This window comes from Arvicola amphibius, chromosome 12 (genome assembly GCF_903992535.2).
Source record: "Arvicola amphibius chromosome 12, mArvAmp1.2, whole genome shotgun sequence".
NCBI classification, from domain to species: Eukaryota; Metazoa; Chordata; class Mammalia; order Rodentia; family Cricetidae; genus Arvicola; species Arvicola amphibius.
The window spans coordinates 85,339,977-85,356,431 of record NC_052058.2 but is presented as its reverse complement, the minus strand read 5'-3'; the positions used below and the strand labels follow the sequence as shown (position 1 = coordinate 85,356,431).

Sequence of the window (16,455 nt, the reverse complement as noted above, 5' to 3'; positions counted from 1 at the left end):
AGCACACACACATATGCATGTGTGGTTATATAATATGTATATTATATAATATGTGTATATACTATATATACATGTGTGTGTTTGTGTGTCTGTATGTAGTGGTGCTGAGTACAGAACCTAGGCCAGCACATGCTAAATAGGAACTACCATTTAATTATCCCCCAGCCACGTAGCAGTGGAAACTCTATCAGTAATGGAATGAAAGCATCATAGTACTATTATGTGCAGTAGGATACTATTTATCCACTTAGCTATGAAGACAAAATGTCAAGAAGATAAAGCAGAGTGTCAGCTTATATATGGTATGGTCTAGATATAAGACAGGATGTGTACTGGCCTCAAGTGTGCCGAGTGCCTTAGCTCTCTGGTTGGTAGGATCATGGAGTCGTGCTCCCCACTCATGTCCCTGCCTCTCTTTCTTCCCCATCTCCTTAGGTTTTCCTATCTCCAGTGGGTGTCACCTCTTTGCTCTAGGGCTGCTGGGAGGAGCAGGACTAGAGATATGGATCTGAAAGGGTGGGAAAGATCCTGAGCAAGTGCTGGAGGCCAGTACAGGTGAAGGCCAGTACAGGTGGAGGCCAGTACAGGTAGAGGCCAGTAGAGATGCTGGAGGTCAGTACAGGTGGAGGCCAGTAGAGATGCTGGAGGTCAGTACAGGTGGAGGCCAGTACAGGTGGAGGCCAGTACAGGTGGAGGCAAGTATAGGTGGAGGCCAGTACAGGTGGAGGCCAGTAGAGATGCTGGAGGTCAGTACAGGTGGAGGCCAGTACAGGTGGAGGCCAGTACAGGTGGAGGCCAGTACAGGTGGAGGCCAGTACAGGTGGAGGCAAGTATAGGTGGAGGCCAGTACAGGTGGAGGCCAGTAGAGATGCTGGAGGTCAGTACAGGTGGAGGCCAGTACAGGTGGAGGCCAGTACAGGTGGAGGCCAGTACAGGTGGAGGCAAGTATAGGTGGAGGCCAGTACAGAATGCAAAGAGGCTGGGGGTGTCCCTGTGTCATGGAGACAGGCAGAGTGCAGGCCGAGCCATTCTGTGGAAGTCAGGGAGCACAGAGGCTGAAGCCCACCCCACTGAGAGCCTTGCTCCTTCCTGGTGCTGTGGAAGGTTAGATGCAGATTCCCGCATTCCTTGATGCAAATGACACAGGAAAGCAGGCTATAGGCTTGGGAGCCAGGTAGATTCTGTCAGGCTGGGAGTGGCCAAAGGACTGTTTAACTCTTTGAGCCTGTTTCCCCAGCTGTTAAATAAGAAGAATGTAAGAAACAAAACAAAACAAAAACAAAAGAACACCTCATATTGTTGTTTGGATTTGGTAGCTCGCATGCTACCCCTCACAGCCCCAGGCATGCCTGCACTACCTTACTGAGGGCCATTGCTTCTGTACCCTTGTGCTGCAGAGGGAGAAACATCCATAGTCTTTAGCGTGGGATTGTCTCCTGGTCCCTGAGCAGAGCTTCTGGGATGTTTATCCTGCTCTTTTCCTCTCTCCCCAGCTGCCCCCTTTGCCACCATGAGGAACATCTTCAAGAGGAACCAGGAGCCCATTGTGGCTCCTGCCACCACCACTGCCACGATGCCTGTCAGGCCGGCCGACAACTCCACAGAGAGCACGGGCACGGGGGAGAGCCAAGAAGACATGTTCGCCAAGCTGAAGGACAAATTCTTCAATGAGATCAACAAGATCCCCTGTGAGTGGCCTCTGACAGGGCTGGGCCTGAGGAGGTGTGGGGGGGTGCCACAGGGAAGGGCTGGGCTCTTTGGATTTTTCAGGGAACCCTATAAGGCTGAGAGTATGGTCTAAAATGAATGAGGTCAACAAAGGAACTTACTGTTACATGGTCCAGGCCTCACGGGGGCTCAACTGCAAGTACCACTTTAAAATTCCACCAAACAATGAAAATAAAAGGTGGAAAAATATGAGCTAGGAATCATTATTCAGGTTTTCAGCAGATTTAGAAACCGCTTTATTTTGGAGTGCAGAAAACAAGGCTTCCTGAACTCTTGGCAAAGGCTCTCTGTGTGGAACCAGGGTCCCCTCTGCAGGATCAGCCACACTGGTGGCAGCCAGGGCTTCAGGACAGTGGAGAGCATCATGGTGGTGGTGATGATGGTAAGGGCTCTCCAGTCCCTCTGGCTAAGCAAGGCCAGTCTTCTAGGGGAACTAGAGCTCAAGAAACTTTGATGCCTCTGGGTCAAGCCTCCGAGGACTGTCCCAGGGCCAGGCTCCACAAGTGTCTTCCTTTCCTTGGATGTGATGAGGTTAACCAGTTGTGAAACACCCTTCACAAGAGCCACAAATAGCATAAAATATCTCAGAGTAACTCTAACCAAACAAATGGAAGACTTGTATGACAAGAACTTTAAATCTTTGAAGAAAGAAATTGAAGAAGACACCAGAAAGTGGAAAGATCTCCCATGCTCTTGGGTAGGTAGAATTAACATAGTAAAAATGGTTATCTTACCAAAAGCAATCCACAGATTCAATACAATGCCCATCAAAATCCCAGCAAAATTCTTCACAGGCCTCCAAAGAACGGTACTCAACTTTAGATGGAAAAATAAAAAACCCAGGATAGCCAAAACAATCCTGTACAATAAAAGAACTTCTGGAGGCATCACAATCCCTGACTTCAAACTCTACTACAGAGCTACAGTACTGAAAACAGCCTGGTATTGGCATTAAAAACAGACAGAAGGACCAATGGAACTGATTAGAAGACCCCGATATTAATCCACACACCTCTGAACACCTGATTTTTGACAAAGAAGCAAAAAATATCAAATGGAAAACAGAAAGCATATTTAACAAGTGGTGCTGGCATAACTGGATATCAACATGTAAAAGAATGAAAATAGACCCATATCTATTACCATGCACAAAACTCAAGTCCAAATGGATCAAAGACCTCAACATAAAGCCAGTCACACTAAACCTTATAGAAGAGAAAGTGGGAAGTACACTTGAACACATTGGTACAGGAGACCACTTCCTAAATATAACCCCAGCAGCACAGACACTGATAGAAACAATGAATAAATGGGACCTCCTGAAACTGAGAAGCTTCTGTAAAGCAAAGGACACAGTCAACAAGACAAAATGACAGCCTACAGAATGGGAAAAGATCTTCACTAACCCCACATCAGACAGAGGTCTGATCTCCAAAATATACAAAGAACTCAAGAAATCAGTCATCAAAAGAACAAATAACTCCCCTGAAATGGGGTATAGACCTAAACAGAGAATTCAGAGAAATCTAAAATGGCTGAAAGACACTTAAGGAAATGTTCAATATCCTTAGTCATCAGAGAAATACAAATCAAAACAACTCTGAGATTCCATCTTACACCTGTAAGAATGGCCAAGATCAAAAGCACTGATGACAACTTATGCTGGAGAGGTTGTGGGGAAAAGGGAACACTTCTGCATTGCTGGTGGGAATGCAAGCTGGTATAGCCTTTTTGGATGTCAGTGTGGCGATTTCTCAGAAAATTAGGAAACAACCTTCCTCAAGATCCAGTAATACATACCACTTTTGGGTATATATCCAAAGGATGCTCAGTTGTGCCACAAGGACATGTGCTCAGTTATGTTCATAACAGCTTTGCTTGTCATAGCCAGAACCTGGAAACAACCTAAATGCCCCTCGATCAAAGAATGGATAAGGAAAATGTGGTACATTTACACAAGGAGTACTACATGGCAGAAAAAATAACGACATCTTGAATTTTGCAGGCAAATGGATGGAGCTAGAAAATATTTTGAGTGAGGTAACCCAGACCCTGAAAGACAATTATCACATGTACTCACTTATAGGTGGTTTTTAAAGATAAAGCAAAGAAAACCAGCCCACAAATCACAATCCCAGAGAACCTAGACAACAATGAGGACCCTAAGAGAGACATACATGGATCTAATCTACACAGGAAGTAAAAAAAGACAAGATCTCCTGAGTGAATTGGGAGCATGGGGACCCTGGGAGAGGGTTGAAGGGAAGGGGGGAGTCAGGGAGAGGAGCAGAGAAAAATGTAGAGTTCAATAAAAATCAATAAAAAATGTGGGGCTGGAGAATGGGGGAGTCAGTCCCAACCCACTGCTTGGGATGAGGGCGCTTGTGAGGCGCAGTGTGTTGATGCTGGGGCTCTCTGTGTGGGCAGTGCCACCCTGGGCTCTGATTGCCATGGCTGTGGTTGCTGGTCTCCTGCTGCTCACCTGCTGCTTCTGCATCTGCAAGAAATGCTGCTGCAAGAAGAAGAAGAACAAGAAGGAGAAGGGCAAGGGCATGAAGAACGCCATGAACATGAAGGACATGAAAGGGGGCCAGGTAGGGTGCTGGGGAGGAGCAGGGAGGGGCCCTGCTCAGCTTTCCCAGTCCTGAAAGGTGAGGCATGGCTTCCACAGCCAAACCCTCCTCTTCTGTATGAGCTGTTCTCTCTGCACGCTCCACACATGCACAGAACCTCCACACAGGTCACATCTAGAGTATCAGGTCAGTCACCTCAAGCTGGAGGGCAGGGACTTAAGTCCGTGTCAGCATGAGCTAGCCCACTCTTGAAAAAGCAGAAGAAGGGGAACAATGTGTGGACTCCCAAGGAGGCCACTGGAGCAAAGTGCTAGACATCCATGATAACCCCCAGGAAGATGCCATTAGGTTATGTCAAAGTTTCCTGCCAGGAGGGACTGAAGGACAGATACATCTGACTGGGTGGGGGTGGGGCTCGGGGTGGGGGGTGGAGGTTGGAAGGCACCAAGACGGAACCACATGGAATCCATCACTCTCAGATAAGGAGACATTGACCCAGCCTCTTGGTCTGGGCTTCAGTAGGCCCCTTAGCATATCAGTCTCTCCTCTGAGTTTAGAGCCAGGTGCTTCCCAGTCTTCTGTTGTTCATTTGGGGAACGACTTGGAGGGTCTTTCTCAAGGCATCATAGTGAAGGCTGGAAGAAGGGACTGACCCCTAAGGGCAGCCAAGGGTCATGATGGCCTTCGAGTGCTTATGTGTCTGTGTGCCTAGGAGGGCCTCAAAGGAGCCTACAGTGTGTGTGTATGTGTGTGCGTGTGCACATGGATGGTGTATATGCATGTACATCTTTGTGTTAGTGTGCATATGCATGCATGCGTGTGTATGTGCATACATGTATGTATGTATGTTCCTGTGTATATGCGTGTGTGTATGTGTGCAACATGTGTGCACGTAGCCCAGGCTGATCTCATCAAGCAGCCATGACTCCAGGCTGGCTTCAGCTGAAGGATTTGCTCTTATATCGCTCCCTTCTCTTTCTGCTTCTCTGGACTCGCCTGCTCCTGGCTGCCTGGACTGCAATCCTGGTATGTCTTGCCCAGGTTGGGTAAATCCGAGCAAAGGACTGATAGGGTGTAAGGAAAGTGATTCCCCCTGCTTCAAGAAGCTATCTGGCCTGTGGCACAGTGCCTGACCCCACAGGGAGGAGATATGTCATGTCTTCCAAGTGTGGGGCTGGGTGTCTGCCTTGGGGTCCGGATGAGCCGCTCTCCCATCTCATGCTGGTTTCTAGGGTCTGCCTTGTACCCTGCAGGCAATACAGGCCAAAGCCGGGGCTCTCCTGACAGCGCAATCCCCCCCCCCCAAGGGCTCTGAGTCAGAGTTTGTGAAGAGTGGCTGCTTAAGCCCTTAAGCCCCTTTCTCCCCACCCGCAGCTCTCCTAGGATGATGATGATGCAGAGACCGGCCTGACCGAAGGAGAAGGTGAAGGCGAGGAGGAGAAGGAGCCAGAGAACCTGGGCAAACTGCAGTTTTCTCTGGACTATGATTTCCAAGCCAACCAGGTGTGTGGGGCTGGGCAACGGGGACAGGGCGTGGGCAGAAGTGACTCCCTAGAGGCAGGTAGGCCTTGCCTCTTTCTGCGGAGTGGGACAGTTGGGAGCTACAGGGCATACGTAGCCTTTGGCTTTGACGTCAGTTTCCTCTGGGGAAGGTTTCAGGTGAACTCTGCTATTAATTTACTTGCTGAGCTTGGCCTGGTCCCCTTCCCAGACTCCCGCTGGGGTGGGGGTGGGGGGCCGGCAGGAGACCATCCAGAGACTGAGACATACTTTCTCCACAGCTCACCGTGGGTGTCCTGCAAGCGGCTGAACTGCCTGCCCTGGACATGGGTGGTACTTCAGACCCCTATGTCAAAGTCTTCCTCCTCCCAGACAAGAAGAAGAAATATGAGACCAAGGTGCACCGGAAGACACTGAACCCCGCCTTCAACGAGACCTTCACTTTCAAGGTGATGGAAATCGGAAGGGAGACTCCGGCTCCCTCTCTGCCCCCCGGGGTTGGGTTCTGCACACCTTTCCCTGGTCCACAGCCGTGGCTGGAGCGTGGGGACATGCTCAGAGTGGCACAGTAGCCTCTCTCCCATCTCACACACTGGGTTCCACAGTCTGCCTGGTGTCTGTGGGCAGTACAGGTCCAAGCCCGGGCTCTTCCTACAGCATCCCCCCTAGAAGTGCTCAAGCCACTTTGGACCCTTCTGACCCCGTCTGTGCCCTGCAGGTGCCATACCAGGAGTTAGGAGGCAAAACCCTGGTGATGGCCATCTATGACTTTGACCGCTTCTCTAAACATGACATCATCGGAGAGGTGAAGGTACCCATGAACACCCTGGACCTCGGCCAGCCCATTGAGGAGTGGAGAGACCTACAAGGCGGGGAGAAGGAAGAGGTAAGAGTGGAGAGGCCTGGCCTTTCAGTGCTCATGTAGGCTTGTTCCTCCGCGTGTATATTAGGAAGAGTGGGGGTTTAGAGTTAGGTCTGCTGATCGAAGAGTCCAGCTCCCTACTGCCTAGCTGTTGACCCAGGGCAAGCTGCTGCCCTCCTCCTCCTCCTCCTCTTCTTCCTGCTCCTCCTCCTCTTTTTCCTTCTCCTCCTCTTCCTCCTCTTCCTTCTCTTCCTTCTCCTCCTCCTTTTGGAGGAGGGTTCTTGAGTAGCCTTGGCTATCCTAGAACTTGTTCTATAGATCAGGCTAGCCTTGAACTCAGAGATCCTCTTACCTCTTCCTCCCAAATGCTGGAATTAAAGGTGTGCGCCACCACCACCAAGCGTTATGGCCTTGGTGCCTTTGTTTAGAGGCTTCCAGCTGGAAATTAACCGCCCATGCAAAGTGCCTTCCTTGTTCAGTGCCTGGTGTCTGCCAAGCAAGCTATGGGATAAGAATGCCATCATTATTGTTCCTTTTGAGGGCCCACTGTCAATCAGATTCTATGCCGCAGTTTACCCACAAGGAAAGCCAGCCTTGATTCTATATGATTCTCAGCGTATGGTTTGTCTTCGCGTGTTTCAGCCAGGCTCCTGAAGTGGCTTGCCCGGTGCTCAGTGGAGGAGCAGGGATGAAGGCACCAGGTCGCCTTCTATAGCTGGGGCCTGCCCTGTTGCAAGAGTTGAAGGCCTATGCACCCGAAGGAAGACATGTGTGATTGGTTGGTCTTATCCTCACCCTAGTGGCCCCACCCCTGAGAAACTGGGCCTAGCGGAGGCCTTGTAAGGGTCAGGAGTCCTGAGCCCTCTCTGCCCAGTGCTACACAGCTGTCTGACTTTCTGAGTTTCTTGCTGGTTACACAGTGTCCTTGCCTTGTCCACACAATAATAAATAATAAAGGAAAGGAAAGTACTTTGAAACTCACACATCACTCTGCGAGCCCAGTGGCTGATGGGAAAAGATGGCAGCAGGCACGAGCCACCAGGGAAGAAGCTCCCAAAACCACTTGGCCACCCAGCACCTGCTCCTGGTGCTCTTCTCAGCCCAGCTTGGCGGGGACCTGAGCCTACCCTACATTTGCCAGGTTTGCCAGGTCCCTCCTCTATAGCCTGTCTTCTGCCTTCTTGGATGTCGGCTTCCTCAGACCATGGCTGATGTGGGCGCTGATGACTTAGGGAGGTGGCCAGAAATCACTGCTTTGCCAGTCTTCAAGATGGGGTCAGCCACACTAGAGGCCACTGGGGTAGCTGAGTGACCTAAGACCCGCTTCTTTCCCTGGACAGCCGGAGAAGCTAGGTGACATCTGTACCTCTTTGCGCTACGTGCCCACTGCTGGGAAACTCACAGTCTGTATCCTGGAGGCCAAGAACCTCAAGAAGATGGACGTGGGGGGCCTTTCAGGTACTGCAGAACCCCTGGGTGCCAGTGGGTGGCACCAGTGAGCCAGTCACTGCTCTGAGTCCCTGGAGCTGACAATAGGAAGCAGCTTGCTTGTTGTGGGGCACAGCTTCCCAGTCTCACCCTTTCTTCCAGTCTGCCTGTCCAGTACCCTCTGGCTAGGCCCAGTGGGCCATGGAGAAGACAGAAGAATCTTTGTTTGACAAGGAAATGTTGGAAGTGGCAGGGCTTAGCCCAAAGTTTGCTTTTCTGCCATAACCACGAGGAGGGGTTATTTTTCCAGGAGAGGTTGTAGGCTCTGCCAGCTCCGTTCTGGAAGGGGATGCTCTGACAGTGAAGAGGGCTAGCCTGTGCCACAGGATGCGGATGGGCAAGGCCTCTACAGAGCCCCCTCAGACCATGAGCCCTGTTGCTGGGTTTTAGCTCCATCACTGACCTTGGGTTCGTCCTTTCCCCTCTGTGTCAGGATGGGGTGGGGTTGGGACTTGGCAGAAGTCTGTCTTGATTGTAGCACTTCCGTGTCACCTGCCCAGCCCAGGCACCTGGCCACTTAGTCCCCATGCTTCCTCACAAGGCCTTTCTTAAGCTCAGAAGTTCCCCCGATTCATGTACCAGGAATCCATAATGTAACAGGGATGGTCCTTAACGCCTTTCCCACCCTTGAACGAGATGACTTTTCTGCTTTGGGGACTTCCAGTCCCTTCTCTGGGCTTTCTAAGGGGCTGGTGCCAGCAGGGTGGAGGCCTGTCCGATCCCGAAGTGTCCTGGGGACATCGGGAAGATGGTCAGGGCTTAGAGGTCTCTTGGGTTGGGACTCTCTCTGCAGACCCCTATGTGAAAATCCACCTGATGCAGAATGGCAAGAGACTCAAGAAGAAGAAGACAACCGTGAAGAAGAAGACCCTGAACCCTTACTTCAACGAGTCCTTCAGCTTCGAGATTCCCTTTGAGCAGATCCAGGTGCTGAAGCCTTGAGGGGCCTGAGCTCTGAGCTCACTGGACTAGCGTGGGAGGTAGAGGGCGGCCATGGGTGGGTGCGCTCGGGTGGGGGTTCTGAGTTGAATAATGCTGGGGTGGGACCCCGGAGGGGACTTTTCTGAAGAGCCCCCATTATTTGAGGAGATGGACATGAACTAACTTTTAAAAGTCATATAAGTCCTTAATGCGTTTGATGAACATATATATGAACAAATATATATGGTTTTTTTAAGATAGGTTTTCTTTGTGTAGCCTTGGAGCCTATCCTGGAACTCGCTCTGTAGACCAGGCTAGCCTCAAACTCACTGAGATCCTCCTGCTTCTGCCTCCCAAGTGTTGAGGCATGCACCACCACCGCCTGTCAACTTTTATGTATTTATTTTTATTATGTGTCCATTGACTTCATTAGAGGCCTCGCCTGTCCTGTAAGGTCTTACAGTTCCTAGAGTGTTGTGTATGCTCAAGTACACCTGCTGGTAGAAATACAGGTTGCCTTAAAAAAGAAAAGAAAAAAGAAAAAGGTTTGCCCTCCAGCTCCATGTCCACTGAAGCCAGAAACCTGGAGGCATTTCCTTCCGTATCATTCACAGGGTAGACAGAGGTGCAGGATCTCATGGCTTCCTACTTCTCTGAATTCCTTCCTTCCTTTGCTTCCTCGCAGAAAGTCCAGGTGGTTGTCACTGTGCTAGACTACGACAAGTTGGGCAAGAACGAAGCCATTGGCAAGATCTTTGTGGGCAGCAATGCCACAGGCACAGAGCTGCGGCACTGGTCTGACATGCTGGCCAACCCTCGGAGGCCTATCGCCCAGTGGCATTCTCTTAAGCCAGAGGAGGAAGTGGATGCGCTCCTGGGGAAGAACAAGTAGGCCACAGACGCTGGGGCCTCCTGCCTCTGAGGGCACTGACAAGATCCAGAGCTATCAATACCTCAGTTATGCGACCTTAGAGGTTTCTTCATTTGTTTGCGGTGTGTCCTGTTTTTCCTTCCTTTTACTCTTTTTAAAGACCAACTTCCTTTCGGTGGCTGCGTGAAGGGAGTCCCCTAGGTGGTGAAGAGAAGCCTGGCTCTGTCTGTGTCCCAGGAGCTGTCCTTGTTGCATGTCTGTCGCGGTTTCCCTCACTCTCAGAGCTTCACGCAGGCCTCGCCCCACACGGGGCCTCGACTGGCGGAAAGTTGAAGCAGTTCCTGCTTTTCCTGGGTTTTGGACCAACCAATGGCGGCACATTCTGTTTCTCGACTGTCAAGCAACACAATGTCCAGCGAGGTGTGTGTGTGTGTGTGTGTGTGTGTGTGTGTGTGTGTGTATGTATGTATGTATGTATGTATGTATGTGAGGGTATATGCGTGTGTCCATCCCTGCCTGCCTCTGTCTTTGAGTCTTTTTCTTCATTTCTGGAATGAGCCACGGACAATGAAACCATGTGAAAGGAGAAAGTCTTCAGGGATTCCAGGATGAAGAAAGCCAGCTGCCTCAGTGGGAGGCCTGTCAGTGTGTGAAACCCTGGTCAGATGCCAGAAGCTCTCAGAGTCCTTGGGAATGGCCATTTGGAAGGCAGCACAAAGTGGTACTGGATGTGTTCAGAACTAGGACCAAAGCCCTTGATGCCATCACAGACTTCCTCTTGTCAGTCATGGCTTCCCCAAGGAGTGTGGTTTTGGGGACATTCATGGGAACAAACTCTCACCGGATTGACTGAACTCTACCAGAGATTGCCGGCCCGAGGATCACATTCTTGTTGACAGCATCAAACGATGAAGAGGAGCCCCATTACTGAGAAAGCCTGAAGCTGAGCTCCTGGATCTTTGCCTCCTAAGTGGGAAGTACAAGCTTCCTCCCTCCGCAGAGCAGAGCACAAGCAGTGCCATGGTCATTCGCATTCACGCGCCATCTTGCTTTTGCTTCTGTTCCCCTTTCTGTGTAAGTGGAAAAATACTGTCTGAAGACAAACACTCTGCAAAGAGCCAGAGACCTGAGAGAGGAAGACTTGAGTGTTTAGGTCCCTTGAGGTCCAGGTAAGGAGGAGGTGGCAAGAAGGGGAAGCATGGATGGACAGCAATGAGCTCACAACTCCGATTCCTGACTCCCTGGGTCCATAAGGCCTCCATGACGGTAGCCAGAGGGGCCCAGGCAGCTGTGGAGAGGCCCTATCCTTCCATTCCCCAGAGACAGGGAAATGCCAGGAAACAGGGCGTTCATTTCAAATGCGTGCTGGAGGAAACCGAAGGTTTCTACCCCTGTGTTCAGTGTCCCCTTTCCTGTTCCCCGCTTGTCCCCAGTATTGATAAAAAGCCATATATATGTTAGTCAGGCTAGCACTGAGTACCCTTCCAACCTTCAGCCCGGGCAAAGGAGTTAAGCCCCATGTAGCCGGAGGCTACCCCTTCCCTTTGGTCTTGCTTCTCTTCTCTCCTTGAATCTCTCAGGCCCTTGTTTTCTTACCACAGAAAATACACAGCTTCCTGGAAGCCCAAGGGAGGTCACAATTCAACAACAATGTGGCAGAACTTCTGCTCTGCCCCCTTTGGTCCTTCCTGCTTCTTCTAGGTCTGATGGATGGCGGTGTAGAGTTTGGCTTTGAGAACCCAGTATGAAGAAGGCAGAGTGTCCTTTAATTTTACTGAAAATGGGAGCTGTGTGGGTTTGCTTTTTTGTTTAAGTAGGGACCAAGTTAACCCCTCCACCAGAAACAGACTGTGAAGTGAGGTTTGACCTGCGCATCTTAGAGACGCTTCTGCTGCTGGCCCTGGGTCCATGGGAAGTTATGTATTTTATACACTCTCTGTATGTGCGTGTATGCTAAACACTGAGGAGGGAGGTCTCTGCTGGGATGATGGGTTGTAGACTCCTTGGAACCAGAGGTCATGACAGAAAATTGTAGGACAATAAGGTCCACTCCGAGTCCAGGTGGCTGAAGGGTACCATGGTCCTGGTATGGACCGCAGAAGTCCTTTCCATCCTCAGAGCTGTGGAACTTTGGTGCTTTCCCAGGTCCCTTCCTGCACTGGCTCTTGACCGCACACCCCCCCACCTCCCCCATCGACCTTACCCTTCCTTCTTCCTACATTCTCCCAGCCCTTCTAACCCACCTTTCAACTCCTCGGCTTCTCTCCTGGAACCTCGTTAAGGCCTTTCGTAGCCCCTAGTCCTACTGCACTGCTCACAGAGGAGGGAAGGTATGGTTTTAGTGTCCCTTACAGACGGGCTACAGCTCTTTTCTGTGGGCAGCCTGCAAGGGCTTTTGGACTCTGGTCATCAGTTTGGAGGCAGCATCGTTGCTGGAAGCGGCTCCTCCCCAGGCCTAGGGCCTGTCCCTCACTAGCCACCTGTTCAAGGCACCTGTTCAAGGGCAGGAGCTGGGCAGGAACATGTCGATACTTAAGTCTTCATGCACTGGGGGTTGATGTGACCCAAACCCAGTATAGCATTCCAAACCTTCACTGCCATGGGGGTTTATTTCTGGGGATGTCAGGGTCCTGGGGTATCAGCATTAAGATAGTCAATGTTTCTGGCTGGTGAGGGATTCTCGGTACTTCTGGGTTGGAAAAGACTGAGGCCTGGGAGTCGGGGGTTCCGAACAGCAGGTGCTTGTTATGAGAAGCAAGGGTAAGGCCCAGCTGGAGGCCCTGGTCTTCTTTCTCCTCAAGAAGCCAACACACAGTTTGCGTGTTGAGCGACTTGCGATGATTTTGCTGGCCTAAGATTCAGTGAGGGAGGTTGGAGGTCTTTCCTATAGGCCTCTTCGTAAAAGCAGCTTTATAAATATGCCTCCATGCTACACATGAGGGTGGGTGATGCTCCCCAAGAGGAAGGAATCCCTTGTCTCTTTAATGTCGTATGTCAGTTCTTGACAATCCCGGGTCTCTCAACCCTGTAGGAGAGCCTATCTTTGAGGGTGTACACAGCAGCAGTTTCCCCAAGTTAGGAAGAGACTGGACTCCCTCCCCCACCACATCCTCTGCTTGCCCCTGCTCTGTCTCCCACCCACCGCAGGCTGGTTGGGGTCTTCTCTCAGAGCCATGGGGAGCAGGAGGTGTCCCAGAGCCCCGTAATGGCTGCCAAATTCGGCAAATACAAATACAGGATACTTGGTTAAACTTGAATTTCAGGTAAATAATTTTGAAGCGTAAGTATGTCTGATGTAATATTTGGGACATACTGTCCTATAAAGTGATTCATTCTTTAATGTGAAATTTCAATTTAATTGGCTAATCCTGTATTGTGTCTGGCAATATACCCTCTGGCTACTTCATCCCTCTTTTCTTCAGTCCCAGGGGCCAGAGCTGGTTACCACAGACTTGACTTAACCTGTTTTTCGAACTGCAATATTGAGAAGGGGACACTGTGACTTGAAGATATATGAATATACTTTATTTTTTAAGCAACAACAAAACAGGAAACTTCTGAAGCCATTGAGCCTCACCGGACCCCTCCATGTACATTTCGTTCTGTATTATAAGAGAGGATGCTGTCTATAAACATATGAGCAGAATCTTGTTTGAACAAGATGCATGTCTACAACTCTGTAAATAGCCGCATGGCAACGCTGAGCGTCCCCTGATCTCCCAACCCCAAACCCATTCTACAGAACTGGCTGCTCCTTGATTTTATGTTGTGTAAAGTCTTTGTCCTCAGTCCCACCCTATATCCCCTACAGGGAATGTCCGCAATGGGAGACCACATTCTGGCCCCGGTGCCAGCCTTGCCCGGGGAAGATGCCGGAGAACACGAGCCCTGCGGCAGGTCTGCTGCATGTCTGTCTGCTGGGTTAACCCTTGGGGCACAGTGTACTATGTCTAGCCTGTGTCTGGTGTCCCGTTGCCTTTATGTTCCATGTGTGTGGCGTGGTTCCTTTCTTCCCACTGTCTTGAATAAAACTGAAAAGCCATAAAGGGGCCTCCTATTGGAGGTTGTCCTTGACTCCTCCCAGGAGCACCCCGTCCCTCCAACTGGCTCCCCACAGAACACTTGTGAAGGGCTCACCTGTCCGTTATCCTCTCTTGTTCCCTCAGCCCTGCATCATGAGGACAGTTGGCATTTCAGGGCTTCTGGTGGGGTCCCGGGAGATGGCCCTGGCTGGCTTTCTTGGCTTAGGTCTGATAGTGGGACTCGACTATATCCTGGGTGTAGGCAGGGCAGTGGTGTGCTCTGTGGCTTAGATCTCTCAGAAGTCAGCAGCCCAGTGTGTAACTGGGTTTCACGGTAGCCTGGGATGAACAAGGCTAGCCCAGCCTACTTCTTTCTCCCTGAGCTGCCAGGGCCCACAGAGAGCAGTGGAGAAGTGATCCGTGGGGAAAACCAAGAACTGCAGTGGGTTATACTTTCTACCCACACTCCCTCTTTGGCCCGGCAGTGCCACAGAGCAGGATGTCCCTGAGAGCAAGGTGGCAGGTGTGGTGATGAGGGGCGGCACTAGGTTCTGTCCCTCACATCAGCTCCCAGGGCAGCCTGAGCAGGCACAGCAAGTGGTAACAATATGGAGAGAGAGACCTGGAGCAGCCTGGGCACCCACAGGACTCCCCACGAGTGCAGTCATATGTTACTAATCCAGGGAACCTCAGGCCAAAGCCAGAGGCAACAAGGGGCTCTGCCATTTACAAACCATGATGCTTGAGCACACGCAAGTCCCAGCGACCTTTGTGCTATTGACATAATGGGATAACTGGAGCAACCATTTTAGTGTAGACTGGGGTTGGCTGGAGTCCCCCCACTCCCCACTGGGAACAGTGGCAGGAGAGTGTGGCAAGGTTGTGGGAGCAGTGTGTAGGCCTTAGCTTCAACCCCAGCTTTTCTCAGCAGCCAGGAGTTTAGATAATGACCTGAAAGCCTGTTTATGACGCCTGGTCAGCTAAAGACTTGATTTGCTTCCTGAAAACCCTAGGCCCTTCCAGAAACTTTCAAAACTGGGGCTGGGGCAGAACCTGAGTGTGCCTACGTCACCCCTGGAATGCACTGGCCCCACCAGGAGCCCTCCCTGTCTTCATGAGGACACGTGTAGCCCTCCCCCTCCCCCCTCTGCTTGGCACTGCTCTCTCCATTCCCTTCTGTGGACTCTGTTCTTGTCTGATCTGTCGGATTGTTATTTTGTAATGAGCTGTGTCTCCTTATTAAAGAAAAGAGCTGAAAGCAACCTGGGGGTGGGGAGCATTTCTCCTTTTTTTTAGTGGGGGAGGACAGAGTTGCCCCAGTGGGGCAGCAGGGTTTGGCAGGGAGGTGAGCTGGTTTTGGGGCTCTGGCCTCCAGCCCAGCATGAAGCGGTCACAGCCCATTCTCTTCTGGGTTTGGGGGAAGGGCAGATGGGGTTTCTGGTGGATGGTAGGTACACAGGGCCCACCCTCCTGAGAGGACAAGGGCTGTCCCTCTGGGGAACCTGAGCTTAGGGGACAGCCACAGTCCGTCCCTGACATCGTGGAGGTTGCTGTTCCCGGGGTGTAGATGTTTAAAAGTGGAAACTACAAAGTCTCAGTCTTGTTCTCTAAAGAAGGCTGTCTGTCTGTCTGTGACTGACGAGACAGGGGTACCAGGACCAGTAAGGCTTCCGAATGCTTATGGACAGAGTAGGGGGCAGTATGGCCAAAACCAAGAAAAGATTAAACTCTTAGTTCTCAGCTCCAGAGGACAGTTCACCAGTTTGTCGCTTGTCTAGGACCATCATGCACTAGGCTTGTGTTTCATGTCCAGTCCAGATGGTCAAGGGGCAGTGAAGGCAGCTGGGCAGAGCGCCTGTTTGAGCTGGCGGGAGCCCAGACCTGGCTGGCTGGCTGCTTCAGTCCTGGAGGCCATGGGACCCAAGACCGTGGGTGTCTTGCTCTGCTGCAGGCTGGTACCCATGGCTGGTAGATGCAGCTGACTCTACAGACCTCACACAGCCAGCAGGGGCCCCAGAGAAATGATGTTTGTGGTCTAGGAAGTCCTTGTGTCAGTCATGCTTTGCCGATCCTTCAAACCCCAAGGCCAGGGCTGAACTCTTCAACCATGACATCATGCCTATTTCCTCTTGCTGCTTGAGCTACAAACAGCTGGGTGACAGCAGGGGAAAAGAATCTTCCCTCCCTCCCAAGTCAGTGACCAAGGATTTCCACTTGGCAGAAAGCAGACCCAAACCTGGCTGCCCACTCCCCAGCCCTACCAGCAGCAGCCTGTGTAGCAACTCCCTGAGCTAGGCTCCTTCTCTTCAGAGTTTCGACTCAACCTCGAATGACCCCACAGGTAGCTCGTGTGCATGGGTTGGATGTCCTGAATCAGTGGCCTAAGGAGCCCTTACCCAGGTAGAGGACAGTGTGGTGCTGGGAGCCTGCAGAGCCTAGTGCCACCAGCAGCTCCCTGGGTCCAGCGTCCCTATGTAGGTTGGATGTTAG

The 16,455-nt window shown here is 51.2% G+C and overlaps 1 protein-coding gene across 1 annotated transcript; it reads left to right on the top strand.

Moving 5' to 3' along the window:
• Window positions 1–1,510: 1,510 nt before the first annotated feature.
• Syt2 (synaptotagmin 2) lies at window positions 1,511–9,964 on the top strand. The gene is made up of 8 exons (XM_038349794.1): window positions 1,511–1,688; window positions 4,156–4,322; window positions 5,685–5,804; window positions 6,083–6,250; window positions 6,520–6,687; window positions 8,004–8,121; window positions 8,945–9,078; window positions 9,758–9,964. The coding sequence occupies exons 1-8, from the start codon at window positions 1,511–1,513 to the stop codon at window positions 9,962–9,964; spliced, it is 1,260 nt and encodes a 419-aa protein (XP_038205722.1).
• Window positions 9,965–16,455: the final 6,491 nt, after the last annotated feature.